The sequence below is a fragment of the Acartia tonsa genome, chromosome 3, assembly GCF_053477335.1.
Source record: "Acartia tonsa isolate MP-2025a chromosome 3, ASM5347733v1, whole genome shotgun sequence".
Lineage (NCBI taxonomy): Eukaryota > Metazoa > Arthropoda > Copepoda > Calanoida > Acartiidae > Acartia > Acartia tonsa.
This window is the reverse complement of record NC_137262.1, coordinates 43,792,009-43,811,280: the sequence shown is the minus strand read 5'-3', so window position 1 is coordinate 43,811,280 and position 19,272 is coordinate 43,792,009. Positions and strand designations below refer to the sequence as shown.

The 19,272-nt window shown below is 28.8% G+C and overlaps 1 protein-coding gene across 1 annotated transcript in view; it reads right to left on the bottom strand.

Moving 5' to 3' along the window:
- LOC145314902 (transcription factor EC-like) overlaps window positions 1-19,272 on the bottom strand; it is a 52,347-nt gene that overhangs the window by 13,596 nt on the left and 19,479 nt on the right. The window contains exons 4-5 of the mRNA XM_080154978.1: window positions 12,223-12,352; window positions 3,399-3,474 (exon numbers count right to left, since the gene is read on the bottom strand). Of these exons, the coding sequence (XP_080011104.1) occupies window positions 3,399-3,474; window positions 12,223-12,352 (206 nt within the window). The remainder of the gene's footprint in view (window positions 1-3,398; window positions 3,475-12,222; window positions 12,353-19,272) is intronic.

The window sequence follows — 19,272 nt, the reverse complement described above, 5'->3', positions numbered from 1 at the left end:
GAATATGTCCAACAGTAATAGTGAAATAGTGAAAAACACATCGTTTCAGACAAAACTGCGTTCACAGGAGGCATTCCTAGTTTGTTAAAAATATGGGGGATCATATCTGCAGGCCTTTTTAAAAAATCAACTTTCAGTTATGTATATTCACCAGATTTAAAAAGTCAGTTAGTTAATATCATTTAAATCATAATCAGAACATCAGATAGAAAAAAAGTGAGGCGTTCAACCCCCGCCCCACATTCATAGATCCATAGGTAGCGAAGCATAAAAAAAAATATGGATGGGAATATGGACATAAATACTCCATGGTATCGGGATTCTTCGCAAAAACAATTCATCCGTCTATCTTGAATAGCAACCGATAAAAGGACATATACTGTGAACTATAGAGTGACATAAATAGGGATCGGTATAAAGTCAAACTGTTTAATGAAATTTGCATTAATTCACAAACCCAAACGCCAGGGATCTAAAGAGATACGACAATGGCCGATAAATTGAAATACATCTCAAATGACGATTCACAAAATTACCCCTTCTGTTCATTACAATTAGTGGTTGGAACATTTGGACATTCAACTAAATAAACTAAACAATCAAAATTCAATTCAAGTCCACAAAATTGTTAAGCCAACGAACAAGAAAAAGTTATTATAAAACTTTGGGGACTAGTGGAATAAAAAGCCCAATGTCCACTCCCTCCCTGCCCACCCGCACTATTATTTCCTTGTACACTTACATAATTCAGGATATTACATTTACAATATGAAATATCTTTCATCTTTTTAATAAACCTAAATTCATACATTTATGAATAAATATAAATGAAAAATATTTAAAAGTTTAAAGTGAAACTAAATACATAAATATTCAGAAATATTCTGTAGAGATAAAAGGCCACATTTAAATGTAAAACCATGTCATAAGTGGAATAAAGGTGGTACAAAATCTTTAATAGTGTTATATTTTTCCTACATGTAACTTTTTGGTGGGAAGGCGGTTGGAGGTTTTAAAGGTTAATTTAATTGTGCTTATGATATTTTATTATGTTTTAATATGAAATAAATGAAATGAAGATATTTGTAAATGAAATCAATTGACCTTATTTCAATTTTGATACTATTTTGTAACACTTTCCGTAATAGCCCCACTCTAAGATGTGATGTCATGATACATATATTTCTCGTATAGTAACAGGAATAAGGTATAGCCAACAAGCAAATAAAACTAAAATAATATTTTTTTTTGGGGGGGGGGGGGGGGCAGATAAAATAAAAAGCGTCGCCCCCCAAAATCATGAGAAATAATCTGAAATTACTAAATACTTGTTCAAGTTAATTCAGTTGTTGGTTACAGCTGGTAAAGTAATGGAATGAACTAAACAAATTTTAAAGTCAATTAAATAGTGTCCAGCCATATGAGACCTATTATTGGTTTTATTGTCATCTGTGTCCTTTCCTAAATAATTAAAAATTTTGGAAGATTTTTAGTTACTTTTTCCCTGATTATTTCCAACATACAAATTATACAACATTTTGCAGTCTCAAAACTTTTTCTGGGGGTACAATTTTTGTATTAAAAATTATTTTTCCTATTCAAAATTAGCAAACATTTCAAATTTTACCCTCACTTTCATTGCAAAAAGATAGAACATCAAATTTATCGAATTATAGAAAAGTTAGTTGTATATTTTTTTATCAAATCTATCATAAGAAATTAGTAGACTTTCCAGGGCAGGTTTAATTCTGTTTGACAAGTGATGGAGATATGACACGAAGAAATTAAAAACCTTCTGGTAAATTTAATACACTTTTGTTTAATAAATAAGATCAATGTAAGGGGATGTATTTATGTATTTCTGTATGGCTTTTCAAGAATGGTAAAAAGATTATTTTTACAAGGGCTAGTGACGCAGTCGTTAAAAGTAAATGTTTGACTTACAAAACTCAGGATTTTTTCTTATTTTACGAAGCTTTAATTTTTATCCTATTATACTTAGCTTACATATAAAAATCATGCTTAAAAAAATTATCCAGTTTTGTCCTCATAAACAATCAGGCTTAGCCTGGATCATAAGGAAATACATTATAAAAAATAACATTATTTGTTCATATTTATTGAATAAATAATTTGGTTTTAACAATTTTTCTTCTTCCTTCCTTCTATTTTCAAGTTAGAAATATATCTAGTTTAAAATTAAAGGGTCTATTCTACTATTTGTTTTCAAACAAAAAGTTCCCTAGCCATGGCTTGACCATTAAAATTGTTAATCTATCATAAATGATGAATATATAAGAAAATTCAGAGAGTGAGAATGAAAGAGAGAGAGAGAGACAGAAAGGAGATAGATTTAAATGAAGTACATAAGAGATAGTGTCAGCATATAAAAGCCTAATCCTTGAGAAAATATTTATCAATATCTTTATGTAGCCTATATAAACTTATCAATTTGAAAAAGGGTTCATTACTATAAATGTCAAAAAGATATTTTGACACAAATATAACAAATAATTTTAAGTATTGAACCCTGGTGACAAGTTTAAAAGATGATAATCGTAGATAAATCATAATGTCTTCTAGCACATAATAATGACTTGGTTTAGGTGTTTCTCTGTCATCGTTAAACTTCGTTTTAATTTTTAACAGCTATTTTTAGAATCAAATACAATAGAATATAGGGCCAATACACGAATAGTTATTTATCGCATCGTAGTATAGAAAACTTTTTGTGGATATTAAAATAAAAATTAGAAGATAAACCAGTTTGGTAGTCACGTGCCTTCTACCCTTAAGGCTAAGAAAACTGGTAGTAATTTCTTAATTTTTATTTTAATATTTGTGAAGATTTGTCTGAAATACGGTGCTATATATGAATTTTCAGTATGGCGAATAACCGGTTCTAATCCAGTGGATATTAATCGGTTTCGAAGCTATACTGAAAAAAATTTCAACCATCTTTGAATCGAATTTTGCTAAACTATAGGATATAAACTTTGTTGAAATGAATGAACATCCAAACTGTAGCATGGCTACAGGCAGATCCAGTCTTTTAAGGTTGACGACAACCCTGTTCTATTTCAGTACACTAATAGTCTAATAGTTACTAGCCAAATAATCGAATATTCAGCAAGATATAGGTCAAACTTTCATCCAATTTTTATGTAATATAAAAATCCTAAACATAAATTTTAACTGTTTAAGCAGTGGTGAGGCTGGATGGTTTGTTAATGTTTATAAGCATAGTGTATAGTCCTTATTTTTTATATCTTTACAAGTAACCTAGAGGCTCCCCCTATCAATCAAGGTCTTCCTTGGACCTATGTAATTTTTTCTTAAAATGAAGAACTCAATCGGTTTTCAAACGCTTCAGACAAGAAAAAAACTATGAAACTTACTGTTCAGATTTTCTAGGTAGAAGAGTGCCAAGCTCTTTGATTCTGTCATTGATGTTGTATCTTCTTCTTCTCTCAACTAAAAAAATAAATATTTGTAAAATAATTTGATGTTCTAGTAGGGATCTAAAGGGATAAGACAATGGCTGATAAATTGATGTACATCCCCAATGAAAATACACAAAATTACCCTTTCTGTAGATTGCAAATAGTGGTCGAAACGAATAGACGCTTAACTAAATGAACCAATCTATCAAAATTCAATGAAAGTCCCCAAGTTTTGTTGAGCCACTGAATAAGAAAATGTTATTATAAGACTTTGGGGACTAGTGTAACAATTAGCCCAATGCCCCCTCCCTCCCTATGTTGTAGTGTCTGCAATATTGTTTTAGTGCCGGTAATCATACACTTGCTACGAATCTCATAATATTTTAATCAGTTTTATTCATAAAAAAAGTTCCAAATGTGGCTAATTTTTATAGTTGGTAGGGGATAAAACTCAATATAATTCCAATCCCTATTGTGCGTCCATGATTTGTAGTGTAGCTTCGCTTGCAAAAACAGTGTTCTAAAATGGTGAAAATATATAATAGTGTCAGGAAACATTTATTACAAGAAATAATTTAATTTAGAAGCAAAATCTTTTTCTCTTTTTTATTCTTTTTCTCAAGGGAAATTTAGAATAGAGTAACATTGTTCTAAAGATAGTGACTTTACTCCAGTTTACTTTACAATAAGAGTTTATTATATCTTTAGGTACTTAATTAATTTCTTTTGTATTGAAGTGAAAAAAAAAATTATTTATGTAGTTTTTAAGGCATAAGTTATTAAGTATATAGCATTATTTAATTCCCTTTAAAAGAGTTAAATTTAACTACACAATTACTTCTTCTCATTACTTAAAAATAGTAGTTATCTTTTTTCTAAATTCAATTATTCTTTTTTTACAACACAGCTAGGATCAACATAAGAATATGTGTTCTACAAAATATTATTACAATTTTACATTATTCTACAACATTGTATTCTTTTGTTTTATTTTAGAATCATAAATATTGCTTTTCATATCTTTTTAAAAGATTGTTTTCTTGTTCATTTGCTAAGCAAAATTTGGCGAATTTTATGGCCTTGGTTTGTCTTACAATTTTTGGTATTACATACCTTACTGACTTTAATTTAAAACCTAATGCGATATTTTAAATTTTCAACAAACATAAAAGTTTTACTCTTTCTAATGGTTAATATGAATTAACCCCTCCCCCCTTTATTTATTATTTTTTTTTGAAAATAAGAAGGGTATAGGGGAGGGGGGTGGTTCGGTATTTCTTAACTCATGTAGTGCCCTGAAAACCTCCTGAAAATGATATAAATATGAAATTAATCAAATACTATAAACTATAAATCTATCATTACAACTATAGATTATCATGATACTTTTCGATACCAAAAAAAGATAAAAGAATGTCAAAATTAATTTGATGAAGATTTTTACCCGGTATGTTATTACATACCTATTCAAATTTAATTTTTGTGTCATGTTTACAACTTTCTTATTTTTTCAAATTATTCAAATTATTAATCGGAAATAATCATTTTGACAGAAATGCAAAGAATAAAAATTGCATAAGCAAAAAATAAACATTCAATGAGTGTACAATAATGAAACAACTTTGCTTATCTAAATATTCTGATAAATTTCGAGGACAGGCATAAATATTTAAAACTTGGTTCAGTAATAAAATTGATTGGACTTTTTGCATCCTATTGTGGTATCCTTAAAAAAGCCAAACAGAGGAATAATATTGGCAAACCGAAAAGTTGCCTGTCGCAATAATCAAGTCGCAAATTTAATTTTATACTTAATCTATATTGAAAAAAATTAAAGAAATGAATTTATTGAGTCTTTGTCTCCTATCCTGATAGTATCAAAATTTGAAAAACTGCCTCTTGAAATTTTCAAATGTTAAGATAAGAAAATGAAAAGAAATTCAACAGTCCATAAAAACTTGTCCTGTAATATTGCATATTATAAAAAGGATAATAGCCCTAGAACCACCCAACAAAGATTTTTTTAATATGCAGTTTATATGTCATCATAAAACAATGGCTACAAAATTGTTATTAGAATAGGATAGCATTCTATTAATAGGACATAACATCGACATAAGTATACTAGCTCTGCTGACGATATAAGCATTATTTTCAATCCGCGCAAAATTCTTTTCTTGTTGATTTGTCAGTTTATATGAACACTAAAACTTGTCTTTAAAAAATTTATACTCTTTTCATTCAGTCCCCTGTTTTTTTCTAATTTAGATCAATGTTTTAACAAAGTAACTAATTTAGTACGTAAATTTTATTAATGGATATATTGACAAGGGAGAGCTAGCTAATATGGACCTTAATTATCGTTCAGTTTGTTCATCAAGAAGGAGAGGAGGGGATAAGGTAAAGGATGTAGATGGGGGTATCGTTAATCTAGCCAGCGTTCTAAAAGTACATAAAAATCTGGTGGAACATCCATGTAATAATATATCGATTACTCTATTACAACTAAAAATGTCTTTTTTACTATTTTATTACTATTCTAAAAAAGGCAAACTTGTGTATAAATACAGAAAATTATCTAATATAATTAAAACATAATTTGGCGTTATTGTAATAACACTAATATGATGTATTTAAAAGATAGCGAAAACTATTCATAATTATCTTTGGATCAGGACAAGGCAGTTGGCTGACTTGCTTCTTTTTTGGTATTTAAAATGAGACAAAAAAGTGTACAAGGTTTGGGTTAGGATATAAAACCACAAATAATTTAGGTAATTGCTAAAAGAAGCATGGATTAAAACAAACTTAAATAATGATGATGAAGTAAAACAATGTCTGCCTGTCCATCTGTGCGACAATTATATTTATATTATTAACCACTGAACTAATTTTAGGTAACACAAATTTGTCTAGTTTCAGCTAGGGGCTTTGGGCTGTTTATTGCCCTAGTCTCCAAAGTTTTATAATAATGTTTTCTTATTCGTTGACTCAACAACTTTGGGCACGGTTATTGAATTTTGATTGGTTGGTTCATATAGTTGATTGTCCAAACGTTTCAACCACTAAATGTAATCTACAGACGGGATAATTCTGTGAATCATTGGGGATATACATCAATTTACAGCTATTTTTGATTGAAGTAAAGCATATATTTTACTGTTTTATATCTATACCACCTAGTGACAGTACAGAAGCTGACATCAAGATTGACACCTATAAAATCTTTATATTAGCTAATTAAATGAGCATAACTCTTGTCTAATTAGAATCATAGTAGAGTCAATCTAAAAAGCTGGAAAATGATGCCTATGATTGGTGGAAAAATTTTAGCATTTGTTTAGGGGCTCTTTGGGATAAGACAATGAGAGATTAATTGATTTACATCCCTATTGATGATAAACAAAGCTACCTATTCTATGTATTAAATTTTTGGTTAAAAATGTTTGGACACTACTACTTTGGTATCAACGAATTAGAGAACGTTGTTATAAACTTTTTTCAAAATAATATAAGGGAGTTAGGATATATCTTTAACTATACTTCACAAACTAAATTAATGTGTTTTTAGAACTTAAAACCGTTAATATTGAGGAATAAAACATATCACTAATCATAAAATAAATATTTAATAAGCACAAAAATGAAACTCATGCTCAAATATGTAGCAGAAAATATGAAGTAATAAAGTTGGCTACATATATTTCTTTAAATCATGGTAACTTGCAATTTATAGAAAAAAAACAGAGATTTAAAGATAAATAAATATGATAATTCGAAAGAAAAAGTATATATATAAAATTCCTTACATACAAATATCTTATAATCGACGATTTTTCCGTTTTAATTCCTAAAATTGCTCTCTATTCCTATTTTAAGTTAATTGAATAGCTAATAAAGTTGTTGATTTGATTAATATATAATTAATATTAATCATAAACCCAAATTTACTTATTTCTCTAGCTCTATAATATAAAATAGAAGTAATAAGGATTTGTGAAGAAATAAAAAGAAACAAAAAATATGAGAAATGGAAATTTTATTTATATTAAAAGAAATAACATCTTTTTTCATAATTTGTTATGCAAAAAAGTCATTCACAGTTGTATTTTTAGGTTTCATAAGTAATATATTACTTAGGAAACCTAAACAGCCACTTGACTATCATTTTATTATTGTATATATTAACAAGGATGACAACACCTATCAAAGCAAAGATCTGTAACGGTTGTCAAAAGTTTAAAATGAACATGTTTTTAATGGACGCACAGACCATCTGGTAGCAATTATAGAGTAGCTACGCTTGCTAAAGTGTACCTAATTGTTATAGAAGTCATCATGTAAAGTTTAAAATCGATATGACAATTCTAACCTGTTTAAATTAACGAAAAGAGCAAACCGTTCCAAAAGACGGAACGACCCTAATTATAGAAAAGCAAAGTAAAAATGCATGTGAACTTGACCATTTAAATTGGTCATTAAAAGAAGCATAAACTATAAAATTACTTGGAGATGTTTGTCACTGTGTTCAAGATAGTTTAGATAAGTTTATATGTGCTTATAATAGAGTATGCCTAGAGTAGTAAAGCTACAATATTGATCATTTTGTTTTAGGTCAGTTCAAGTCTTATTTCAGGGAAGATTAAAGAATTATAACAAGGAAAACAATTTTTGTGACCTTAGACCCCCCCCCTCCCCTACACTAATAAGCTATAAAGGGATTTTTGACAAAATCTTTAGTATTCTAAATTTGCGCAATGGAATAAGAATAAAAACAGACATTTAGGGATAAAACAATGGAAGGTAATCAATCTTCGTCTTGGAGTAAAAAGCTATCATAATTGTTAATGTTTTTTTTTAAATAGAAGGATTAAATTAAACTGTCCTATCCCTCCTTGAAATAAAAGGGATCTGGAATCAATTAATTTTAATGAGAGGTTCATACAACAGATTTCTATTAACTAGATTGGCAAAATAATAGGTACAGGGGTTGAAATACCTCAAAATTTCAAAGACAAGATAGAAGAAGGAATTTTATGGTTATATTTGTGAAGTTGTTAGGCATGTAATATGTTCACAAAAAGCAAATGTATGGTAATAATAAACTAACTTCTTTTTTATAACACAAGAATGTACGCCCTTTTTTTGGAGGGTGGGGGGGGGGGGGGTATTTTTAAAAGAGCCGTTAAGCGAGAGAAATATACAGACTTCCTGTTCCTTTCATATAAGGGTAGTAATAAAATATTTTTTTTATAAATTGAAGTAGATAACTAATCAAAGATGAGTTTGAATTCTAAGAACCTCTATAATATTAACTTTGAAAGTTAAAGAGATAAGTATCACAAAGCTATGTCTCTCCTACTGTCACTTTCTAGATATTCATCTATCCATCTATTGCAATACTTTCTTTCTTTTTGTCAACCTATTTATCTATTTATTTCTCTTATTATCTCAATCTATTTTTCTTAGATTGTTCTCTTCTTCCATTTTTGCCTCTAGATCTCTCTCTCTCACACACACACTCTCTCTCACTCTCTCTTTCTCTCTCTCATTATTTCACAATATCTATCTATTAAACTAATTTGAAATATTTGTCTATCAATAACTATTTTTATGAGTTAAAGACAACTAGACAACTACTTATCAACTCTTTTCAAAATATAGATAAGCTAATACTTCTTTTAATTCTTCACATTAATTGTTTTGATAACACATTTAATTCATTGACTTGGTACCTATTGAGAATAAAAAGTACATTAATCAGGGAGTGAGAGGACATGGGATTTAAATTATAACAGTATCCAATGTTTAGTAAAAAGATTTTTCAGTCAATGGTTTTCAAACTTATTAAATCTTGATTGGTTGATCCAAACTCTTTAACTAATGACAGAAGAGGATTTTGTTCAAAAATGTATCGTCCATTGTCTTAACCCTTCAAAACTAAGATTGTAACACTGGTTTATGAAAACAATTTTTTTTATCTAGCTTGTTTTAGCCTACTTAAATCTTTGTCTTACAAGTTATAAAGTTAAAAATGAAGCCATTTATCTGCAAGCATTTTTGTAGTTGTATAAAATTATCAGATGCCACTTTGAGTTCACTAAATAGTGGCAAGAAATGTTAATAAGTGGATCTACAAAATGACTAAAACTCTTTTAACTAAAAGAGCAAGAGATAATTATACCCAAACATTTGGTACACATTAGTCTTATGTATTTCTTAAATCTTTGAAGAAACACCCTAAAACCACTTAATCTAAAAATTTTGGCTGAAACTTAATTTCTGGGAAAAAAATTATTTTGTTAAATTTGAGGACGTCTTTCTCATATCTTAGTTATCAATCAGTCCACAGACATTTGTCTCTTCAATGGACGGTCTCAGGAATTTTGGGATAACTCTGATAGTAATTGATATTTTTGAAAGATATATTTTTGTTAGTGGCCAAAATTTATGATGTTACTCATTAGAAAGTCGTTTTTATTGAGGTTTTCTATGAATTTTAAAGTGAAAAAATTCTCTAAATGGATAAAAAAAAAATTTAAACAATCTAATGTCAAATATTGCTTAAAACCTGCTTAATTTTTTACCAACTTATTACCAAAGCATTTGTACGGTTGATTTTGTGATTTCTTACTTTTGTGTCACAAGTGATAATTATAATTTTTATATTATACTAGCGGTTATGCCCCTAGCATATAAGGGCTCTGTATTCGATGGGACAAAAAATAGCTTAAAACCATCAAAAACTTAAATCAAAAAATATAATAGCCTAAAACCATTACAGGACCTATGCTAAGCGTGCTTATAATAGAGAACCCAATCGGTTCAGTAGTTATTTAGATCTTAAGCTACAGACAAAAATTCTTACTTCTTTATATAATAGGATGTAACAATGCTAAAGTTAAATAAATGTTATGTTATGTAATGTTGAATTCATATGTAATACGAACACAGTAATAGTGTCTGACTGATTATGACGTAACAAAAAAATTAGCCAATGAGAGGCCACTATAAATTTTACCATTGGTCATAACGGCCTCTCATTGGCTAATTTTTTTTTGTTACGTCATAATCAGTCAGACACTATTACTGTGTTCAAGTAATACCATTAGTTCCTGATCGGACTAAATAAATATTTTATCAAATTAATCTGAAAAGAAACTGAAAAACTTGGCAAGGAGTTGGATAGGCTCCTGGCGGAATAATAGATTCAAATTAATTAAAATTTCAATGTCATAAATTATAGTTTTAGAGACAAAGCTAATCTGTGAGTTGAGTATACGAAAACATTAAACAAAAACATCTACAAATTTTATACAGTACAAAATGTCTACATTGAATCTTTCAATTCATATTTCAACAGAATTTTAGGTTGATAGCACATAATAAAGATAATATACGTAGATTGACATTTTTTAACAAATATTCAGTAAATAAAAATAATTATCTGGTATGTAGTAAAAGTTTTGAATCTCTAATAATTATTAGATCAACAACTCTAGAAAATCTTTTACCTACATAATATAAACGGTAAATAAATAAAATTTGAAATGAATAAGATATTTGAGATATTTCATAATTATAAGATTCAGAGTGTCCTTTTAGATCTTTAAATTCACGAGAAGACAGTTGTAATTAATAGGACCATTTAATTATTCTTTAATGAGATTTATTGCAGATTTAACAGATTAGACAATCGCTTGGGACTCTCTTTTGCTCAGAAAAAGGGAATGGTATTTAACAAGGACAATTATATCCACAGAGGGGAGGGGACATTGGGCAGTTTATTACACTAGTCCCCAAAGTTTTATATTAACGTGTTCTTATTAGATGGCTTTAAAACTTGTTGACTTTTAGTGAATTTTGATTGGTTGTTTCATTAAGTTGAGTTTACAAACGTTTCAACCACTAAATGTAATTTATTGAAAAAGTATTTTGTGTAATAGTATCAATCAATAGAAAATTTGTTTCCCCTTAGATTGTAGCTTAAGTAACCTGACACAATTTTCAAAAAAAAATTGATATTGGATTTTAATACAGAAATAAATTCAACTCAATATGAAAAAATGCAAGCCATAAAACATACAAAAACATGGCGTTTGTGAGCGCACAGTACATGACAGTGTATAGAGAGTCATATACTTTGTAAATAGAGTAGATAATAGAACCATTTAAACAATTTTTGACAAAGTAAGGACCACACTCTATTTTCGTTGACGAAAATAATGACTGAAATAATAATTTCTTCAAGGCATATTTTTTGGTGGAAGTTACTGCAACTTTACACCCTGATTCTATAGTGTATAGTGTACACCCAAATCGTTCGTTCACATTTGAATTAGCCACTGTTCAAATTAATTAAACTAGTTTCCTTAGATTTATCTATATTTTTACACATGACCCAAAAAGGCTTATGTTATTGTTAGTGTCTTACCATTTAAAATATATATAAACCATAATAAAAAAAATATAAAATTTAGTTAAAGTGATGCTATTTTTGTTTAAAGTACACCAACCACAATGTCTATTTGTTCATTTGTGGCTTAAGATCTTGATAACTGCTGAACTGATTGGTCTCTACTATTCAGGGAATACAGATATAGATTCTAAGTTAGCTCTTGGGGGGTTGGACACTACAACCCTTAAAAAAAAGAACCCCCTTCCTCTCCCATTTTTTAAATCAATTGCTACTATATACTGAGAAAGCATTAAGATATTTTATTGGTAGAAGTAGTAAACACTAGATGCCTTTTTTTCAAAAGGCTTAATAATCACTTACTCATATTATGATTATCCTTCTTGATCCTATCCTTGGCCTGGGCCTTGAAGTCCTCCTCTGACAGGGGTTCATCTTTCACATCCTCGTCAAACTGGTCCCCACCACCCAACAGACCCATCTTGTTCGTGGTCTAAATAAATAAGTTCTCGTAAATAACTATTATTGACGTATGGGGGTTTTTAGAGGAGGGTAAAATTAGGAGTTTTAAAGGTTTGAGGGGGATAATGTAATGTATTTTTTGAAATTTTGATGGGGGATAAAATTTGAGGGTTTCAATTGGGCAAACATCATTTTACCTCCAAACCCCCTAATTCTCGAAGGATCAATTTAATGTATGTTTTAATAAACCTTATCTAAGAAATGATTAAACCTTTTTTGTGAGAAACAGACAGTCTGCTTCTTGTGGAAATGTACTTATTCTGAGGTTAATATAATTGGTAATAAATTTTGTTTAATGATCTTTAGACTTTAACAAAGTGCTTAACAATGTAATCAGCAGTGATATAGGAATTGGGATAGGCATTTTAATATGTTTATTGAAGGTTCTTATTTATATGAAACTTGAGTCAAAAGGTAGTTACAAAACCCTAAAAGAATTCGCCCCTAGAATTAAAAAATGCCCCCACCCCCAATTTTTTTCAGTCTAAAACTAGAATTAAAAGTGTGGGGTCAACTTTCTCTTCATCTCCCTTCGAGTGCCCCTAGAGGCCTCTGGAGGGCGGAGCCTCTGGTTGATATGCCTAAAAGAACTACTTGGACATTATATCGCCGTAGATTCAGGAAAATAAGCACATATTCTAAATATCTTTTCCTACAAACATTAATATAACCATCCCTGTTCCTATATAATCTGATAAATAGTCCCAGAAAGTTAATTAATTTGTCTATGTTAACTTGAAAAGATAAATTGACAAACAAATTTAGAGCAATGTCTTCAATTGTCTGGCTTTGGTTTTGACCGTAACAGCTATTTATCGAATCGTATTATAGGCAGCTTTCCGTGGATATTAAAATAAAAAATTATAAGATTAATAGCAGCTTTGTTAGCCCCGAAGGATCGAAGGACCGGGCTAACACAACTGGTATTTATTTTATGATTTTTATTTCAAAATCCGTGGAAAATTGTCTGTAATACGATAATATACATGATTTTTCAATATGGCTGAGAACCGGTTCTAATCCAGTGGATATTAATCGGTTTCAAAGACATACTGGAACATTTTTAAGTTATCGGATCATTAGTAGAAAAACAATACTTTCCATGATTTTCTAAATTAATAACTTTCCATTTACGCTTCCACGGACAACTATGACTTGAAAAATAATGTTTTAAACCAAGTTCTTTTAGAAAAGTGGTATACATTTATCTTGAAATATTAAAATTTCTTAATTCATGATTATATATAAATGACAAAAAGTAAGATGCATTAATCATAACTAATGCATTACTACAATTTAAAAGATAAATTTTGTTTAACAAAACTTCAAGCAAGTATAACATAAACATGTAATTTAAAAGCATAAGAAATAATCTATAAAATATATAGTGATATATTTTAAAAGTATCTGTGTGTTTTTGCTGACTTGCTTATAACTTTCAAAAGTCTTTTTTAAGTTTAATTCAAAAGCAGCTTTATGATTACTTGTTCAAAATTCGGGGCCTTTACAATCTAAGCATAAAAGAACACGCTTACGTGTCAAAAAATGAGTAAAAGTCTTATAAATTTGAAGAGCAATTTATTATACTGAGAGGAAAAGAATGCAAATATTTAGAAAAATATTTTCAACTATTCTGATAAATGTGAACATTATATCTTACAGAAGACGCAATATCCTTAAATTTTCATTTTAACCTCATAATAACTAGCAGGGTAACTTCGTCTTTGTTTCGAAGTAAGGTAAACAAAAATTGTCCTACGTTAAATTGGTCAAGTTACCCAAAATTTATACTCAACAAAGGACAAATATATGTATATCCTTCTACTTTAGCAGATAGTCATAAAATTACTGCATAGAACGTCCTAATTATTGGATAGTCAATGATTATATTAGACAATGGACAAAAAATCAACTTCCCCAAATAGCAACTTAATTATCTGGATCCAGTGTTGGAGACCTTTTTCGTCTGCTAGCAAATTGTTTTCTGCTCTTTTGTAGTGACTTGGTTTTGTAAATATTTCCGACGTTATTTACGGCTGGTATTCAAAGACTCAATTGAAAGTCAGCACATGGTCTACGGGGTGGGGTTATTCAGTTATTAAACCCTTCCTCCTCTTTTACTTGTTACATAAAAATGTATCTAAAATTGTTCGATATTATAATTTAACATCTCTAAATCGAGGGTTGAATTAATCCTTGCAAAAAAAACTTTCTTTAAGAAAATGGGATGTTATAATTTTAACTGATATGAATGAAAAGTGAGCATACATATAATTTTTCAATTTCTAGCCGGAGTAAAAAATGCTAGGAAAGAAGTCGACTGAATTTAAAAGTGCAATAATGTTTAATTAGCCATTAGCTATTAGTTGGTCTGTTGGTTGGTAATGAAGAACTAATGTCAATTTAAGTGTGTGTTTTAGTATTATTATTTATATTAAAATCCAATTTTCCTCTAGTCCTTTTTGTAACTCTTAAATTTCACATTTTACAGAGAGTAAAGTAATAAAGGAGATAAACTGATGTACATCCCCCATTATGATAAACAAAATTAACCATTCAAATCATTGGTTAAAATGTTTAGACACTGCACGTTTGAACCAACCAATCAATATTAATAAAGTATTCAAAGCTTTTAAGTCAAAGTAATTTACCCTCCATTCCTGACATTAAAAAAAAAGATTTTTAGGTTACTGGTTAGGTTTATAACTAAAGGGTTTTACTTATACCTTTCCCGTAAAAATTATCTAAACAGCTTCCCTAAAAGTTGTGATTTTAGAAAATCTTACATAACAGATATATTTAAGTTTAATGAATCTGTACATTTTCCAAAATGATAGGGTAAACTAAGAAATTGGCCTTTTTGAGAATTTTATTGAAATCTATATAATACATTTTTCAATTTGTTTTTCAAAAACACAATTCCCTGGCAAAATATGTACATTGTGTAAAATAATATTCATATTTTTTACGCATGAAATGTGCTTAAAATGTTCACAATTTACATGTAAGAGACTATAATTAGTCTAGTTCTACTCAGGAAGGGAGGGGATATTGGGATGTTTATTACGCTAGCGCCCAAAGTTTTATAATAACGTATTCGTGGCTTAACAAATTTGGGGACTTTCACTGAATTTTAATTGGTTGGATCATAAAGTAGAGCGTCCAAACGTTTCAACCAGCAATAGTATTAAACAGAAGGGGTAATTCTGGAGATGTACTTCAATTTATCGCCCATTTATCCCTTTAGATCCCTGAGCTCTACTACTCCTAAAGCATTTCAAACATCAAAACTTGTAAAATATGAATTTTCAAAAAGAATTTAATATTTGTAGATAAAAAAATTTGGTATTTCAATTAGACATACTTCACCTTCAAAAAAATGTTAATAACAAAAAATAAAACGAGGATGACAAATTCAAAAGATAAAAACATCGTTCATAATTCTTTTAGGTGGGTAAAACTCCTTGGATCGACGAATTGATCGCAGAATCCCCAACTACCGTCCTAATTGAATTTTCTAATGAGGAGCTCCAACTTTTACACAACCTAAAATATGCATTAATAAACTTTTATTTCAAAAAAAATTGGTGGGCTAGTTTCGGTTGTAGTAAAATTGCCATATTTATTTAATTGTTTGTTGCTTATTTCGTCTCCTAGTGTACTTTTATATTTATAATCTTTAATATTGATCATCTATCTATTACTTATAATTGTACTTTTTCAAGTATTTAGCACATACAAAAATAAGGATTCTAAAAATGGTGAAGAATAAGTTAGGCAAAGATCTTATAATGAACAAAATGAATTTATAATCAAAAAAACCTTGATATGTCAGCTTTTTGCACTTTTACACACAGAAAAATTGAAAGAAAACAACTTGTCTTGTATGTTTTATTTTCAGAACATATTTCCCTGTGTTATAGTCCCAAGGGCAATTACTGGCCCAGACATGCAGACCATTATTATAAGCAGCGAAGCTACTTTACAATTGTTTTGTTTAGCACTTGTGACGTCACATTTGACTGAATTTGGACATACAACTTTTTTGACAATTTCTTCTTTTTGTGTAATTTGAGATCTGCATATTATCTGTAAAAAGGATAAACTAATTTTCTTAACTTTGCTTATTTGAAACATTATCATTCTTCTTTTATTCATAAATTATGATTCTAATGTCATGTAACTATATTGTTACAACAGTTAAAGTCTTGCGTTGGCTAAAAGCCTACGGTAATTTAATCTGTTGAACAACCATGAAAATAACCAAGCTTCTTGACCATTAGAAGTTATGCTACGTCATAGATGTAGGGAAAAAAGGATAGTTAACATAAATTCAATGTAGTAAGTAAATTAAACTGTTTTTAAACTATTTTTGAATGGGGGGTCAAAAATATACTAGGACACATATAGAATCAGACTGCAGAGCCCAAATTTGAATTAAGTCCCCAAGAAACTTTTTTTGGAGGATTTAAAAATTAATTTTTACTGTTGCTCTGGTAATTTTTACCAGATCAAAAGGACTTTGCTTACTTCGTGTAATATTGTAACTTAGTGAACAATTTTATATAATTCACTTTATACTGATACAATAAAAAAAACATTACTCTGTTCAATGGAAATAATTTTTTTTCTAAAACAATAAATTTCATTAAAAAAACTGACATAATACAATAAAAAACACAATGCTGAATTTAAACCTATAAGAAATCCTTTTTCATTTCAATTCTTTATAATTACCAAAAGAGTGTTTTCACAAAGTGACTTATTTCAAACGTAGTTAAATAATTTTATTTAATAAAAATGAAAAGAATGAAAACCCTACTCATAAAAGATACATACTTTTTAAAAATATTTTTAAAAATATGTTTGAATAATCTAATTTTATATCATAAATGTATATATGACAAAAATAAATTTGTTGTATTGCATAAACATTTGTTGTTATCTTAATTTATTTAAACCTTTACAGCCAATTTTTATGTGTTTTAATGTATAATAGACATGAAACATTTTTATGTTAATTCATTGATATATTGTAAAGAATTAATTTTTAATTAGTATTGATAGATAAAATCAAAAGACCTAACTTTACTGTATACTAGCATACAATATTTACGAAGCAAGACACTCTAAAAGCTGAGTATTTTACCTACGAAGGAAAGAAACATCACGATTCAGTAAAAATTATTTAATCCATAGTAAAAAATAAACTTTAAAATCCTAATAAAAATTGATGTGGGCAATTGTTCTCATTTTTGGCTTTGCTGTATGATTTTACAGGTGTCAAAGTATATTTTTGATATACCTTTCAAAAATAGTTTAAAAACAGTTTAAGTAAAAAAATCAGATCTAAAAAAAAAATAAAAATCTCTTAGGTAGTCCATGAATAATTAGTCTCCTATTGACCTTTCCTGGGTAGCTTATATTAATTTAAATGTGTATTATAAGTCTAACTGACCATCCTATTGTTTACTTTATCCATGATGAAAGGGTCAATGCTTAATAAATAGGCCTGTACTTTTATTAATGCTTATTTATTTTTTTCTTCTGTCTGTGTTTTGCCCCTATACTTTAAAGGGCTTCACCCAAAACAGAGAGGAGGTTGACACCGCAAGTAATAGATATTAGGGTCAATTTATCTTGGGAGAGTTGAGGTACACTTCCAAAACATATGCATAAACCTACCCGGGACCTAAAAGAAGCTTCAATGTCAAAGAGAATCATATTAGCTTATTATTATTATTAGCTTAATTTATTTCAGTACATTTACAAATAACATGAAATAAACTATAATATTTTTTTATTTTTTAGCGGTTCTTTTACTCGTTGTACTTATCAATTAGTATGAATTATGAGTATTATAAGTAGAATATTAATACATTTCTCTGGTATATATTAACTTAATAATGATATTTATTCTTTTTTGTTGGCCTCGTTAATTGTATCACTGTACTTTCTGTACTGAAAACGATTGACCACGTGCTTTTCTGATTCGATTTTTAAAGAAAAAACATTTAGACATTAAAGTTGCGTTCATACTTCTACCTTTGAAAGTTAATACACTTGTTTCTTTTACATAAAATTCTAGAGGCAGTGAGTTTTGCTAAAATTGTTTTAATTAAAGACGCCTGTCTAAATTACAAGGGAAAATTATTCTGAACAACAAATAGAATTCCAAGGCAGTAAGGAAATTCAAATCATAAACCAAATCTCTTGAAAATAAAGTAAAATGATTGGTAATTTCCATTGAAATGAAAGACAACCAGAAAAGGTTTACTTGTTGTCCCCTAAAATTGAAATTTTAAAAGAAAGATTTGAAGGTCCAAATTATTTAAAATGTAGGATTGGAAATTTTACGTAAAAAAATATTCAATACTAACAAACAGAACATTTCTTTAGTTTAAATGTTTCCTAAATACTTGTCCTAACTTTAATTTCATGTCTGAAGTCTCCTTATAGATCTAATTAGTAACATATTTTAGCAGTACAAAAATGCATTGCATTTCAAGGGCTAAGGAAAAATCCCCATTAAAGTTTGTGGACCATCGACATATTCCTTCCTTCTCCCTATTTAAATTTTAGAAATCATTATTCATTTTTCTACTAAATCTATTACATCAAATTAAAGTTACTATTGCTTACATGTCGTTGTAAAAGCTAATTAACGTCGAAATATTGTATAACAATAAGTATCATTTTTGGAAATATATTAGATAATATTATCCACTTCAACTACCCCCCCCCCCCCCTGACTAATTTGAACCCCTAAAATAGGGGTACCACTACCACAGGCATTACCAAAGGTTTTAGAGGGATAATAAAAATTCTCTGGAACGCTACAATAATTAAAGATTAGTGTTTTGTGATTAAATTGTATAACTTTTTCTTTTC